At 39.0% G+C, this 16,825-nt stretch overlaps 2 protein-coding genes across 2 annotated transcripts in view; one reads left to right on the top strand and one right to left on the bottom strand.

Annotated features, from left to right (window-relative positions):
* LOC123500870 overlaps nt 1–7,402 on the bottom strand; it is a 9,569-nt gene extending 2,167 nt beyond the window's left edge. The window contains exons 1-9 of the mRNA XM_045249457.1: nt 7,369–7,402; nt 7,008–7,049; nt 6,504–6,573; nt 6,009–6,050; nt 5,720–5,757; nt 5,122–5,163; nt 1,432–1,473; nt 923–964; nt 399–440 (exon numbers count right to left, since the gene is read on the bottom strand). Of these exons, the coding sequence (XP_045105392.1) occupies nt 399–440; nt 923–964; nt 1,432–1,473; nt 5,122–5,163; nt 5,720–5,757; nt 6,009–6,050; nt 6,504–6,573; nt 7,008–7,049; nt 7,369–7,402 (394 nt within the window). The remainder of the gene's footprint in view (nt 1–398; nt 441–922; nt 965–1,431; nt 1,474–5,121; nt 5,164–5,719; nt 5,758–6,008; nt 6,051–6,503; nt 6,574–7,007; nt 7,050–7,368) is intronic.
* A 197-nt stretch (nt 7,403–7,599) lies between these two features.
* On the top strand, nt 7,600–9,874 carry LOC123500869. The gene is made up of 2 exons (XM_045249456.1): nt 7,600–7,603; nt 8,484–9,874. Exons 1-2 carry the CDS (start codon nt 7,600–7,602, stop codon nt 9,872–9,874), a joined length of 1,395 nt encoding a protein of 464 aa, XP_045105391.1.
* Nucleotides 9,875–16,825: the final 6,951 nt, after the last annotated feature.

Raw genomic sequence — 16,825 nt, 5'->3', positions numbered from 1 at the left:
TCTTAATTTCAAGAAAGAGAGAGAGAGAGAGAGAGAGAGAGAGAGAGAGAGAGAGAGAGAGAGAGAGAGAGAGAGATTCAGAAGTTTATTCCATTTGACCAGGGTTATTCTTTACATTTATAAAGAACATACATGGGTAAATAAGTATAATTACTATAAATTTAAAGTATCTTGCCTTTATCTATATCAAGAAGTCAAGTAAAAAATAAAATATTGCAATAGGATACTTATATTAACTGATGACTAAAAGAGAGAGAGAGAGAGAGAGAGAGATTTTTATTCTATGCAAACGTTGCCTACCTCAATATAGCACAAGATGCAATAAATCTATGAGCTTCACTAACTGAATATACCTCATCAAAGTATGTTACAATAGCAGCCTAGCATCTAAAAATTACCCTGGATGTTGCACAGGGGCCTGTTGTTGAAGATTCTCCTTCCTGTGGAATAAAGTTGTAAAGTGTCAGAACTTGCCATTAACATCACTTTTCTTAATTTCGAGAGAGAGAGAGAGAGAGAGAGAGAGAGAGAGAGAGAGAGAGAGAGAGAGAGAGAGAGAGAGAGATTCAGAAGTTTATTCCATTTGACAATGGTTATTCTTTACATTTATAAAGCACATACATGGGTAAATAAGTATAATTACTATAAATTTAAAGTATCTTGCCTGTATCTACAGCAAGGAGTCAAGTAAAAAATAAAATATTGCAATAGGATACTTATATTAACTGATGACCAAGAGAGAGAGAGAGAGAGAGAGAGAGAGAGAGAGAGAGAGAGAGAGAGAGAGAGAGAGAGATTTTGATTCTATGCAAACGTTGCCTACCTGAATATAGCACAAGATGCAATAAATCTCTGAGCTTCACTAACTGAATATACCTCATCAAAATATGTTACAATAGCAGCCTAGCATCTAAAAACTTACCCTGGATGTTGCACAGGGGCCTGTTATTGAACATTCTTCGCCCTGTGGAATAAAGTTGTAAAATGTCAGAATTTGACTATAACATCACTTTTCTTAATTTCAAGAGAGAGAGAGAGAGAGAGAGAGAGAGAGAGAGAGAGAGAGAGAGAGAGAGAGAGAGAGAGAGAGAGAGTGAGAGAAAGAGATTCAGAAGTTTATTCCATTTGACCAGGGTTATTCTTTACATTTATAAAGAACATACATGGGTAAATAAGTATAATTACTATAAATTTAAAGTATCTTGCCTTTATCTATATCAAGAAGTCAAGTAAAAAATAAAATATTGCAATAGGATACTTATATTAACTGATGACTAAAAGAGAGAGAGAGAGAGAGAGAGAGAGATTTTTATTCTATGCAAACGTTGCCTACCTCAATATAGCACAAGATGCAATAAATCTATGAGCTTCACTAACTGAATATACCTCATCAAAGTATGTTACAATAGCAGCCTAGCATCTAAAAATTACCCTGGATGTTGCACAGGGGCCTGTTGTTGAAGATTCTCCTTCCTGTGGAATAAAGTTGTAAAGTGTCAGAACTTGCCATTAACATCACTTTTCTTAATTTCGAGAGAGAGAGAGAGAGAGAGAGAGAGAGAGAGAGAGAGAGAGAGAGAGAGAGAGAGAGAGAGAGAGAGATTCAGAAGTTTATTCCATTTGACAATGGTTATTCTTTACATTTATAAAGCACATACATGGGTAAATAAGTATAATTACTATAAATTTAAAGTATCTTGCCTGTATCTACAGCAAGGAGTCAAGTAAAAAATAAAATATTGCAATAGGATACTTATATTAACTGATGACCAAGAGAGAGAGAGAGAGAGAGAGAGAGAGAGAGAGAGAGAGAGAGAGAGAGAGAGAGAGAGAGAGAGAGAGATTTTTATTCTATGCAAACGTTGCCTACCTGAATATAGCACAAGATGCAATAAATCTCTGAGCTTCACTAACTGAATATACCTCATCAAAATATGTTACAATAGCAGCCTAGCATCTAAAAACTTACCCTGGATGTTGCACAGGGCCTGTTATTGAACATTCTTCGCCCTGTGGAATAAAGTTGTAAAATGTCAGAATTTGACTATAACATCACTTTTCTTAATTTCAAGAGAGAGAGAGAGAGAGAGAGAGAGAGAGAGAGAGAGAGAGAGAGAGAGAGAGAGAGAGAGAGAGAGAGAAAGTTTATTTCATTTGACCAGGGTTATTCTTTACATTTATAAAGAACATACATGTGTAAATAAGTATAATTACTATAAATTTAAAGTATCTTGCCTTTATCTATAGCAAGGAGTCAAGTAAAAAATAAAATATTGCAATAGGATACTTATATTAACTGATGACTAAAAGAGAGAGGGAGAGATTTTTTATTCTATGCAAACGTTGCCTACCTTAATATAGCACAGGATGCAATAAATCTATGAGCTTCACTAACTGAATATACCTCATCAAAGTATGTTACAATAGCAGCCTAGCATCTAAAAACTTCCTGTGGAATAAAGTTGTAAAATGTCAGAACTTGACTATAACATCACTTTTCTTAATTTAAGATAAGATAAGATAAGATAACTTTATTATCAAATTGTAACATAGTAGTATACAAAATGAAATTCTTTGTGGTACTGAGCTCATAGTAACAATAAAAAATCATAAGAATCAGATTGTAAATGATTGATATAAAAAAGAAAATAGTACATTAGAGTTAGTACTGTATAGTATAATCGCCAACAAGCTGAGTACACTTGCATGTCCAAACACATGAATGAATGCATAAACATACTATTACTGTTTTACACATACATACAAATACACTTAATTCATACATACATACACCTATATAATTATACAAATATAACTCTGTAATGAGATAGATTAAGCAGAAATTGTGAATACTTAAAAAAGTTCTTGACATAAGGGTGAATCATTACATGTTTCATGGATTTGCATTGTTAAAAGTAAAATACTCATAGGAACGAAGGACTTCTTGTACCTGTTTGTACGCTGTTGTGGGAGTGCTAACCTTCTTCCAGACCTTAAAACTTATAGCAACTGTGTAGTGGGTGGGTGTCATCCTGCATGATCTTGTTAGCCTGTTTTAAAACACCTTCTTGATATAAATTTTCCAGTGGTTCAGTATCTGCCCCAAGTTTCCTTGACTTTTTAACAATTCTATTAAGCCTATTTTTGTCTTTGTTTCTTAGTTTCTCATACCATGTGGTCAGTGAAAAGTTGATTACTGATTCGATTATTGACTTATAAAAGAGAGAAATGATCTTCCTATCAATATGTAAGTTATTTAGCAATCTCATGAAGTGAAGACGTTGATTGCATTTCTTGAACACCAGGTCAGTGTTTTCCTTTCCTTTAAGCTGATTATCAATCACATATCCCAAGTACTTGAAATTATCTACTCTCTCAACAATTTCCTCATTTATGATAATATTGTCTGGTGTTACTTGATTTTTTGTCCTGAAATCTATTATCATTTCTTTTGTCTTTTTTACATTCAATTCTAAGAAATTACTTTTACACCAATCTACGAAAAATCTACCTGTGCATAAAAATTCTCACAATCATCATTAAAAATTTTCCCTGTAATAACAGTATCATCAGCATACTTGATAATGGAACAATCACTAAACAAGCTCCTACAGTCGTCTGTATACAGAATGAACAAAACTGGTGATATAACACAACCTTGAGGTGAACCTGTGTTAGTGATAATAATGTCAGACTTCACATCATTTATCTTGGTATACTGTTGTCTATGGGTTAGGAAACTACAGATCCACTTTAAGAGACAACAGTTTACATTCATTGTCATCAATTTATGTAATAAAATGTGAATTTGCATTGTGTTGAAGGCAGAGCTGAAATCAATGAATAATAATCTAATTTGGGTATTTTGTTTATCTACATGCTCACTGATGTCATTTAGTAAAGTTAGGCTAGCATCCTGAACGCTTCTATTTGCTTGATATGCAAATTGAAAAGGGTCAATAACATTGTTAGTGTTTTCACAAAGGTAGGTTGTCAGTATGTCCTCCAGGCATTTGACAATATTAGAAGTTAGAGCAACTGGTCTAAAATTATTATATTCTTTAGGAAAACTAACTTTAGGGATGGGCTTAATTTCTGTCATTTTCCAGTAAGCAGGCACAACTCCTTGGTCTATAGAAGCTTGAAACAGTGTGTGCAACACAGGTGCCAGTTGGTTCGCACAGTACTTGAGTGCCTTCGCTGGCACTCCGTCAGGCCCTGTCGCTTTGCCAGCCCTCACACGTTTTAATGACTTTACCACTTGATCATGTGTTATTATTATTCTTTCATCTCTTCTCGATTCAATGGCTCTCATCACATTATTTCGTTCTTCACTAAAATCACTATTTTCAAACCTAGCAAAAAAGCAATTTAAGTCGTTGACAAACGTTTCGCTGTTGTCTGGTTCAAGTGTATTCATTTTCTTGTTATACCCACAAAGAGTTTTCAAACCTTTCCATGCATCTTTTACCCGATTTGTACTAAATAAACCTTCGATCTTTTCTTTATATATCTTTTTAGACTCTGTTATTTTCTTATTTACTTGTTTTTGGATGGTTTTCTGTTGGATTCTATTTCCATTTTGCGCTAGTCTACGTTTTTCATTAAGCATCAATTTCAGATCTTTATTTATCCATGGCTTGTTGTTTGGAAAGACCTTTATTCTTTTCGAAGGTACCAACATGTCAAAACAGAAATGGAAATATGAGTTGAAAATGTCTAAGTTGGTGTTAACATCCGCTCCGTTTTCTATGAGTAGAGACCAGTCAGTACACTCAAAACAGGCTTGCATTTTCATTGTATTTTCCTCGTCCCATTTTCTTACTTCTATCTGTTTACACTTCTCTCTTTTCAGCACTTGTTTATATATTGGTATACAAAACAGCATATTATGATCTCCATTTCCTAAACACGGTCTCTTCAACACACGATAACCACTTTTGACGTTACAGGAGAGAGAGAGAGAGAGAGAGAGAGAGAGAGAGAGAGAGAGATTCTTGATATAATGCAAACGTTACCTACCTCAATATAGGACAGGATGCAATAAATCTATGAGCTTCACTAACTGAATATACCTCATCAAAGTATGTTACAATAGCAGCCTAGCAGCTAAAAACTTACCCTGGATGTTGCACAGGGGCCCGTTGTTGAACATTCTCCTCTCTGTGGAATAAAGTTGTTAAATGTCAGAACTTGCCTTTAACATCACTTTTCTTAATTTCAAGAGAGAGAGAGAGAGAGAGAGAGAGAGAGAGAGAGAGAGAGAGAGAGATTCATAAATTTATTCCATTTGACCATGGTTATTCTTTAAATTTATTTATAAAGCACATACATGCGTAAATAAGTACAATTATTATAAATTTAAAGTATCTTGCCTTTATCTACAGCAAGGAGTCAAGTAAAAAATAAAATATTGCAATAGGATACTTATATTAACTCTTTACATTTATAAAGAACATACATGGGTAAATAAGTATAATTACTATAAATTTAAAGTATCTTGCCTTTATCTATAGCAAGGAGTCAAGTAAAAAATAAAATATTGCAATAGGATACTTATATTAACTGATGACTAAAAGAGAGAGGGAGAGATTTTTTATTCTATGCAAACGTTGCCTACCTCAATATAGCACAGGATGCAATAAATCTATGAGCTTCACTAACTGAATATACCTCATCAAAGTATGTTACAATAGCAGCCTAGCATCTAAAAACTTACCCTCCGTCTTGCCGCCTTGCCGGCGTTTGATCAGCTTCCTGTGGAATAAAGTTGTAAAATGTCAGAACTTGACTATAACATCACTTTTCTTAATTTCGAGAGAGAGAGAGAGAGAGAGAGAGAGAGAGAGAGAGAGAGAGAGAGAGAGAGAGAGAGAGATAATTCTTGATATAATGCAAACGTTACCTACCTCAATATAGGACAGGATGCAATAAATCTATGAGCTTCACTAACTGAATATACTTCATCAAAGTATGTTACAATAGCAGCCTAGCAGCTAAAAACTTACCCTGGATGTTGCACAGGGGCCCGTTGTTGAACATTCTCCTCTCTGTGGAATAAAGTTGTTAAATGTCAGAACTTGCCTGTAACATCACTTTTCTTAATTTCAAGAGAGAGAGAGAGAGAGAGAGAGAGAGAGAGAGAGAGAGAGAGAGAGAGAGAGAGAGAGATTCATAAATTTATTCCATTTGACCATGGTTATTCTTTAAATTTATTTATAAAGCACATACATGCGTAAATAAGTACAATTATTATAAATTTAAAGTATCTTGCCTTTATCTACAGCAAGGAGTCAAGTAAAAAATAAAATATTGCAATAGGATACTTATATTAACTGATGACTAGAGAGAGAGAGAGAGAGAGAGAGAGAGAGAGAGAGAGAGAGAGAGAGAGAGAGAGAGAGATTTTTATTCTATGCAAACGTTGCCTACCTCAATATAGCACAGGATGCAATAAATCTCTGAGCTTCACTAACTGAATATACCTCATCAAAATATGTTACAATAGCAGCCTAGCATCTAAAAACCTACTCTGGATGTTGTACAGTGGCCTGTTATTGAACATTCTCCGCCCTGTGGAATAAAGTTGTAAAATGTCAGAATTTGACTATAACATCACTTTTCTTAATTTCAAGAGAGAGAGAGAGAGAGAGAGAGAGAGAGAGAGAGAGAGAGAGAGAGAGAGAGAGAGAGAGAGAGAGTTTATTTAATTTGACCAGGGTTATTCTTTACATTTATAAAGAACATACATGGGTAAATAAGTATAATTACTATAAATTTAAAGTATCTTGCCTTTATCTATAGCAAGGAGTCAAGTAAAAAATAAAATATTGCAATAGGATACTTATATTAACTGATGACTAAAAGAGAGAGGGAGAGATTTTTTATTCTATGCAAACGTTGCCTACCTCAATATAGCACAGGATGCAATAAATCTATGAGCTTCACTAACTGAATATACCTCATCAAAGTATGTTACAATAGCAGCCTAGCATCTAAAAACTTACCCTCCGTCTTGCCGCCTTGCCGGCGTTTGATGGCCCAGCTTCCTGTGGAATAAAGTTGTAAAATGTCAGAACTTGACTATAACATCACTTTTCTTAATTTCGAGAGAGAGAGAGAGAGAGAGAGAGAGAGAGAGAGAGAGAGAGAGAGAGAGAGAGAGAGAGAGAGAGAGAGAGAGAGAGAGAGAGAGAGAGAGAGAGAGAGAGAGAGAGAGAGAGAGAGAGATTCTTGATATAATCTTGATATAATGCAAACGTTACCTACCTCAATATAGGACAGGATGCAATAAATCTATGAGCTTCACTAACTGAATATACCTCATCAAAGTATGTTACAATAGCAGCCTAGCAGCTAAAAACTTACCCTGGATGTTGCACAGGGGCCCGTTGTTGAACATTCTCCTCTCTGTGGAATAAAGTTGTTAAATGTCAGAACTTGCCTTTAACATCACTTTTCTTAATTTCAAGAGAGAGAGAGAGAGAGAGAGAGAGAGAGAGAGAGAGAGAGAGAGAGAGAGAGAGAGAGAGAGAGAGATTCATAAATTTATTCCATTTGACCATGGTTATTCTTTAAATTTATTTATAAAGCACATACATGCGTAAATAAGTACAATTATTATAAATTTAAAGTATCTTGCCTTTATCTACAGCAAGGAGTCAAGTAAAAAATAAAATATTGCAATAGGATACTTATATTAACTGATGACTAGAGAGAGAGAGAGAGAGAGAGAGAGAGAGAGAGAGAGAGAGAGAGAGAGAGAGAGAGAGAGAGAGAGAGAGAGAGAGAGAGAGAGAGAGAGAGAGAGAGAGAGAGAGAGAGAGAGAGAGAGAGAGAGAGAGATTTTTGATTCTATGCAAACGGTGCCTACCTCAATACAGCACAGGATGCAATAAATCTATGAGCTTCACTAACTGAATATAACTCATCAAGGTATGTTACAATAGCAGCCTAGCATCTAAAAACTTACTCTGGATGTTGCGCAGGGGCCTGTTGTTGAACATTCTCTGCCCTGTGGAATAAAGATGTAAAATGTCAGAACTTGACTATAACATCACTTTTCTTAATTTCGAGAGAGAGAGAGAGAGAGAGAGAGAGAGAGAGAGAGAGAGAGAGAGAGAGAGAGAGAGAGAGAGAGATTCTTTATTCAATGCAAACGTTGCCTACCTCAGTATAGCACAGGATGGAATAAATCTATGAGCTTCACTAACTGAATATACCTTATCAAAGTATGTTACAATAGCAACCTAACATCTAAAAACTTACCCTGGATGTTGCACAGGGGCCTGTTATTGAACATTTTCCGCCCTGTGGAATAAAGTTGTGAAATGTCAGAATTTGACTATAACATCACTTTTCTTAATTTCGAGAGAGAGAGAGAGAGAGAGAGAGAGAGAGAGAGAGAGAGGGTCTGCAGACTAACATCGGCGACCTGACGCACAGTCACGTGCTGCCTCACAACCCTGACGTCATTTCCACAGTGGAGACCTTCCTAAACTCCTCGGTGCCCGCCAACTACGGACAGCTGCAGGACTACACAACATGGCACCGCCGAGACAGAACGCATGGCACTTTTGGTGGTGTTGCCGTGTGCTTTAGGAAGTCTCTCTCTGTACAGGTGGTGGAAGTAGACAAACCAGAGCACCTGGAGCTCATATTTTTTAAGGTGTGGACACACAATAATGAAGCAGTGCTCCTTTGTGTGTGTTACCGCCCTCAGTGGCAGGGAAGTGAGCCTCTTCACTTTATCCACACTAATCTGGATGCCCTACTGTACCAGCAAGCCTGCAAACACCTCATCATCATTGGTGACCTCAATCAGCACCTTGTGGCGAGGGCATTTGATGACTTGCTAACAGATTTTGGGCTCACTAACCATGTCGACTTAACCCATATTTCTGGCTCCTCATTCGATCCAGTAATTACCGATCTGCCAGAGGGATTAGTCACCTGCCGCCCACTCGGTATCCCTGGGTCATCTGACCACGTGGCCATCCTTACGACAGTGAAAGTGAGGCTGGACAGGGATGAACCGACAACGCGCACCAACTGGCTTTGGCGGCGAGCTGACTGGGAGGCACTGAGAGCTGAGCTCAGCCAGACAAACTGGGAGGATCGTCTCACTGGCACCCTTAACGAACAGGTGGAGGCCTTCACCAATCACCTGCTGTCCCTTCAGTCAAAGTATGTGCCCTGCCAGACATATAAATCAAGACCAGGGGATCAGCCATGGTTTGGATTTCGCTGTCGTGAGGCGGCGCACTTGAAGAGCAGGGCCTGGCGAAGACTGAGAGCAAGCAGCACCCAAGCCAACCGTGAGTCATATAAAGCTGCCTGCCGCAACATGGCCAACGCGCAAAAAGCCGCCATCCAAAGGTGGAAGACTGACCTGACTGCAAAGCTCTCAGGTCAGAATGTTGGTAAGAAGGAGTGGTGGAGTAGCTTGAAGCAGCAGCAGGGCCTGGCCACGGAGTCCACCATCCCCCCACTCACCACACCGAGCGGTGAGGTAGTGACGAGAGGGAGGGACAAAGCCAAGCTATTTTCCGCCTACTTCTCCACCAAAATGAGTGTTACCCACCCAAACAACACTCCGCCCAGGATCCCAGTGCTAACAACTGCTGAGCTGGACAGCCTGCACATCACCATGGAGGAGGTGATGGCCCTGCTCAGCAAGACCGACACGAAGAAGGCTCTGGGATCAGACAACATCAGCCCTCACATACTCAGGCAATGTGCAGCTGAGCTCGCCACTCCACTCACCCAGCACTACCGGGAATACCTCACTTCCCAAACATGGCCTGCACTCTGGAAGCAGGCCAGAGTGGTGCCTGTACACAAGAAGGGTAGCAGGGCGGATCCTAAGAACTAGAGGCCCATCTCTCTCCTCTCCGTGGTGGGGAAGACGCTGGAAGTCCTTATCACGAGAAAAGTCACCGCCTTCCTCGACGCCCACCACCTCCTTAACTCAAAGCAGTTTTGGTTCAGGCAGGGTAAGTTGGCAGCCGACCTGCTTCTCCTAAACTCTACGGAGTGGAGCACCGCGATAGACAGTGGGAAAGAGGTGTTCGTCGTTGCCCTGGATATCGCCGGTGCTTTTGACAGAGTGTGGTTCAAGGGAGTGGCAGCCAAACTGAGGAGCCTTGGAGTGTGTGGAGGACTGCTGCACCTCCTGGAGGACTACCTTCATGGCAGAACCCTGCACACTGTTGTTGATGGCCACTCGTCCTCCCAACACCATATCAAAGCCAGCGTCCTCAGGGCAGTGTCCTCGGGCCTCTGTTGTGGTGTGTATATTTCAATGACATACTACAACTAGTCCCCGAGGCCAAAGCGTATGCAGACGACTGCACCCTCACCTTCATCAGCGACAGGAACCACCGGCAGAACACGGTGGACAGAATCAACGCTGTCCTGCAAGTTATTGCATCCTGGAGCTGCCGCTGGCAAATAACCCTCGCCCCTGAGAAAACTCAAGTCCTGCACATCTCCAGGCGGCGAGAAGACGCCCATCCCTCAGCCTTCTTTCTTGAAGGCAAAAGGCTGCCTCTCCAGCAGTCTATCTCCATCCTGGGGGTGGAAGTGGACGCAGGCTAACTTTCACCACCCACGTGAGGAGGGTTGCCAGGGATGCGGCGTGGAGGCTGAGCTGTGTCCGACGCGTTGGGAAGTTGCTCGACGGTCCGGGGATAGCGTCCCTCTACAGGGCCCAGGTCAGGCCCGTCATGGAGTACTTCACCTGGTCCTCCTGCCCACCCTCCTATCTTGCCGGGCTTGACAGGATCCAGGAAAGAGCGCAGAGGATGGTGCAAATGAGGAACCAGGACCAGCAGCTCAGCTTTCAACCTCTACAGCAGCGGCGAGACGTGGCGGGCCTGTGCGTCATGTACAAGGCCCTCAGGCAACAGACTCCACATCTGGCACCACTACGCCTGCCACCCCCATCCATACCCACACATGACACTCGAACCGCCGGCCTAATAGACCACCACCTCACTGTGACTGTGCCCTTTGCGAGGACCGACAGTCACCTCCGTTCCTTCCTCCCTCGTTACAGCCGCATGTGGAACCGGCTGGTGCAAGACACAAACATACACCACTCTACATGCCTCCAGGCGTACAAAAGAGGCGTGAACAAGTGGCTAAAGTGCTAGTGTGAAACCAATAAATGCTGTGATAGTGTGTAACTATATACTATTATTCAATTATCAATTTATGACTCACTTCTGTAAATATTGTGTATTTCTTTTTGTTGCCAAGATAGGCCTGAACTATACCATAGTCTCAGACCTCTGGTATGAACAACACATGTAACCTAGTTTAAATAGAGAGAGAGAGAGAGAGAGAGAGAGAGAGAGATTCAGAAGTTTATTCCATTTGACCAGGGTTATTCTTTACATTTATAAAGCACATACATGGGTAAATAAGTATAATTACTATAAATTTAAAGTATCTTGCCTTTATCTATAGCAAGGAATCAAGTAAAAAATAAAATATTGCAATAGGATACTTATATTAACTGATGACTAAAAGAGAGAGAGAGAGAGAGAATTTGACTATAACATCACTTTTTAGAGAGAGAGAGAGAGAGAGAGAGAGAGAGAGAGAGAGAGAGAGAGAGAGAGAGAGAGAGAGAGATTCAGAAGTTTATTCCATTTGACAATGGTTATTCTTTACATTTATAAAGCACATACATGGGTAAATAAGTATAATTACTATAAATTTAAAGTATCTTGCTTTTATCTACAGCAAGGAGTCAAATAAAAAATAAAATATTGCAATAGGACACTTATATTAACTGATGACTAAGAGAGAGAGAGAGAGAGAGAGAGAGAGAGAGAGAGAGAGAGAGAGAGAGAGAGAGAGAGAGAGAGAGAGAGAGAGAGATTCTTGATTCTATGCAAACGTTGCCTACCTCAATATAGCACAGGATGCAATAAATCTATGAGCTTCACTAACTGAATATACCTCATCAAAGTATGTTACAATAGCAGCCTAGCATCTAAAAACTTGCCGCGTTGCCGCCATTTGAGGGCCCAGCTTCCTGTGGAATAAAGTTGTAAAATGTCAGAACTTGACTATAACATCACTTTTCTTAATTTCAGAGAGAGAGAGAGAGAGAGAGAGAGAGAGAGAGAGAGAGAGAGAGAGAGAGAGAGAGAGAGAGAGAGAGAGAGAGAGATTCTTGATTCAATGCAAACGTTGCCTACCTCAATATAGGACAGGATGCAATAAATCTATGAGCTTCACTAACTGAATATACCTCATCAAAGGATGTTACAATAGCAGCCTAGTATATAAAAACTAACCCTGGATGTTGCACAGGGGCCCGTTGTTGAAGATTTTTCTCCCTGTGGAATAAAGTTGTAAGATGTCAGAACTTGCCTTTAACATCACTTTTCTTAATTTCAAGAGAGAGAGAGAGAGAGAGAGAGAGAGAGAGAGAGAGAGAGAGAGAGAGAGAGAGAGAGAGAGAGAGAGAGAGATTCAGAAGTTTATTCCAATTGACAATGGTTATTCTTTACATTTATAAAGTACATACATGGGTAAATAAGTATAATTACTATAAATTTAAAGTATCTTGCCATTATCTACAGCAAGAAGTCAAGTAAAAAATAAAATATTGCAATAGGATACTTATATTAAACTGATGGATAAGAGAGAGAGAGAGAGAGAGAGAGAGAGAGAGAGAGAGAGAGAGAGAGAGAGAGAGAGAGAGAGATTCAGAAAGTTATTAATGTAAAAACAATATTCTTAATGTATATTAATTATTGATAGGCTTTTTAAATAATTCCATACCCAACGTGGAATTTTAAGCCGAATATGTAAATATATGTGCTATGTTTAAAAAAAAAAAAGAGAGAGAGAGAGAGAGAGAGAGAGAGAGAGAGAGAGTTTTGATTCTATGCAAACGTTGCCTTCATCAATATAGCACAGGATGCAATAAATCTATGAGCTTCACTAACTCAATATACCTCATCAGAGTATGTTACAATAGCAGCCTAGCATCTAAAAACTTACCCTCCGTCTTGCCGCCTTGCTGGCGTTTGAGGGCCCAGCTTCTTGTGGAATAAAATTGTAAAATGTCAGAACTTGACTATAACATCACTTTTCTTAATTTCGAGAGAGAGAGAGAGAGAGAGAGAGAGAGAGAGAGAGAGAGAGAGAGAGAGAGAGAGAGAGAGAGAGAGATTTTTGATTCTATGCAAACGTTGCCTACCTCAATATAGCACAGGATGCAATAAATCTATGAGCTTCACTAACTGAATATACCTCATCAAAGTATGTTACAATAGCAGCCTAGCATCTAAAAACTTACCCTGGATGTTGCACAGGGCCTGTTGTTGAACATTCTCCCCTGTGGAATAAAGTTGTAAAATGTCAGAACTTGACTATAACATCATTTTTCTTAATTTCGAGAGAGAGAGAGAGAGAGAGAGAGAGAGAGAGAGAGAGAGAGAGAGAGAGAGAGAGAGAGAGAGATTCAGAAGTTTATTCCATTTGACAATGGTTATTCTTTACAGACATACATGGGTAAATAAGTATAATTAGAGAGAGAGAGAGATTCTTGATTCTATGCAAACGTTGCCTACCTCAATATAGCACAGGATGCAATAAATCTATGAGCTTCACTAACTGAATATACCTCATCAAAGTATGTTACAATAGCAGCCTAGCATCTAAAAACTTACCCTGGATGTTGCACAGGGCCTGTTGTTGAACATTCTCCTCCTGTGGAATAAAGTTGTAAAATGTCAGAACTTGCCTATAACATCACTTTTCTTAATTTCAAGAGAGAGAGAGAGAGAGAGAGAGAGAGAGAGAGAGAGAGAGAGATTTTTATTCCATTTGACAATGGTTATTCTTTACATTTATAAAGCACATACATGGGTAAATAAGTATAATTACTATAAATTTAAAGTATCTTGCCTTTATCTATAGCAAGAAGTCAAGTAAAAATAAAATATTGCAATAGGATACTTATATTAACTGATGACTAAAAGAGAGAGAGAGAGAGAGAGAGAGAGAGAGAGAGAGAGAGAGAGAGAGAGAGAGATTTTTGATTCTATGCAAACGTTGCCTACCTCAATATAGCACAGGATGCAATAAATCTATGAGCTTCACTAGGTGAATATACCTCATCAAAGTATGTTACAATAGCAGCTTAGCATCTAAAAACTTACCCTCCGTCTTGCCGCCTTGCCGGCGTTTGAGGGCCCAGCTTCCTGTGGAATAAAGTTGTAAAATGTCAGAACTTGACTATAACATCATTTTTCTTAATTTCGAGAGAGAGAGAGAGAGAGAGAGAGAGAGAGAGAGAGAGAGAGAGAGAGAGAGAGAGAGAGAGATTCTTGATTCAATGCAAACGTTGCCTACCTCAATATAGGACAGGATGCAATAAATCTATGAGCTTCACTAACTGAATATACCTCATCAAAGTATGTTACAATAGCAGCCTAGCATCTAAAAACTTACCCTGGATGTTGCACAGGGCCTGTTGTTGAACATTCTCCTCCTGTGGAATAAAGTTGTAAAATGTCAGAACTTGCCTTTAACATCACTTTTCTTAATTTCAGAGAGAGAGAGAGAGAGAGAGAGAGAGAGAGAGAGAGAGAGAGAGAGAGAGAGAGAGAGAGAGAGAGAGATTCATAAGTTTATTCCATTTGACAATGGTTATTCTTTAAATTTATAAAAGCACATACATGGGTAAATAAGTATAATTATTATAAATTTAAAGTATCTTGCCTTTATCTACAGCAAGGAAGTCAAGTAAAAATAAAATATTGCAATAGGATACTTATATTAACTGATGACTAGAGAGAGAGAGAGAGAGAGAGAGAGAGAGAGAGAGAGAGAGAGAGAGAGAGAGAGAGATTTTTGATTCTATGCAAACGTTGCCTACCTCAATATAGCACAGGATGCAATAAATCTATGAGCTTCACTAACTGAATATACCTCATCAAAGTATGTTACAATAGCAGCCTAGCATCTAAAAACTTACCCTGGATGTTGCACAGGGGCCTGTTGTTGAACATTCTCCTGTGGAATAAAGTTGTAAAATGTCAGAACTTGACTATAACATCATCTTTTCTTAATTTCAGAGAGAGAGAGAGAGAGAGAGAGAGAGAGAGAGAGAGAGAGAGAGAGAGAGAGAGAGAGAATAAATCTATGAGCTTCAGAAGTTTATTCCATTTGACAATGGTTATTCTTTACATTTATAAAGCACATACATGGGTAAATAAGTATAATTACTCTAAATTTAAAGTATCTTGCCTTTATCTACAGCAAGGAGTCAAGTAAAAAATAAAATATTGCAATAGGATACTTATATTAACTGATGACTAAAGAGAGAGAGAGATAGCACAGAGAGAGAGAGAGAGAGAGAGAGAGAGAGAGAGAGAGAGAGAGAGAGAGAGAGAGAGAGAGAGAGAGAGAGAGAGAGAGAGAGAGAGAGAGAGAGAGAGATTTTTGATTCTATGCAAACGTTGCCTACCTCAATATAGCACAGGATGCAATAAATCTATGAGCTTCACTAACTGAATATACCTCATCAAAGTATGTTACAATAGCAGCCTAGCATCTAAAACTTACCCTGGATGTTGCACAGGGGCCGTTGTTGAACATTCTCCTCCCTGTGGAATAAAGTTGTAAAATGTCAGAACTTGACTATAACATCATTTTTCTTAATTTCGAGAGAGAGAGAGAGAGAGAGAGAGAGAGAGAGAGAGAGAGAGAGAGAGAGAGAGAGAGATTCTTGATTCAATGCAAACGTTGCCTACCTCAATATAGGACAGGATGCAATAAATCTATGAGCTTCACTAACTATATATACCTCATCAAAGGATGTTACAATAGCAGCCTAGTATATAAAAACTAACCCTGGATGTTGCACAGGGGCCCGTTGTTGAACATTCTCCTCCCTGTGGAATAAAGTTGTAAAATGTCAGAACTTGCCTTTAACATCATCACTTTTCTTAATTTCAAGAGAGAGAGAGAGAGAGAGAGAGAGAGAGAGAGAGAGAGAGAGAGAGAGAGAGAGAGAGAGAGATTCAGAAGTTTATTCCAATTGACAATGGTTATTCTTTACATTTATAAAGCACATACATGGGTAAATAAGTATAATTACTCTAAATTTAAAGTATCTTGCCTTTATCTACAGCAAGGAGTCAAGTAAAAATAAAATATTGCAATAATATTAACTGATGAGGATACTTATATTAACTGATGAGAGAGAGAGAGAGAGAGAGAGAGAGAGAGAGAGAGAGAGATTTTTGATTCTATGCAAACGTTGCCTACCTCAATATAGCACAGGATGCAATAAATCTATGAGCTTCACTAACTGAATACACCTCATCAAAGTATGTTACAATAGCAGCCTAGCATCTTAAAACTTACCGTCCGTCTTGCCGCGTTGCCGGCGTTTGAGGGCCCAGCTTCCTGTGGTATAAAGTTGTAAAATCTCAGAACTTAACTATAACATCACTTCTCTTAATTTAGAGAGAGAGAGAGAGAGAGAGAGAGAGAGAGAGAGAGAGAGAGAGAGAGATTCTTGATTCAATGCAAACGTTGCCTACCTCAATATAGGACAGGATGCAATAAATCTATGAGCTTCACTAACTGAATATACCTCATCAAATTATGTTACAATAGCAGCCTAGCATCTAAAAACTTACCCTGGATGTTGCACAGGGGCCCGTTGTTGAACATTCTCCTCCTCTGTGGAATAAAGTTGTAAAATGTCAGAACTTGCCTTTAACATCACTTGTCTTAATTATAAGAGAGAGATTCAGAAGTTTATTCCATTTGACAATGGTTATTCTTT

This window comes from Portunus trituberculatus, unplaced genomic scaffold, assembly GCF_017591435.1.
Source record: "Portunus trituberculatus isolate SZX2019 unplaced genomic scaffold, ASM1759143v1 PGA_scaffold_502__1_contigs__length_96078, whole genome shotgun sequence".
Classification (NCBI taxonomy): domain Eukaryota; kingdom Metazoa; phylum Arthropoda; class Malacostraca; order Decapoda; family Portunidae; genus Portunus; species Portunus trituberculatus.
This window is presented reverse-complemented; position numbering and strand designations above follow the sequence as displayed.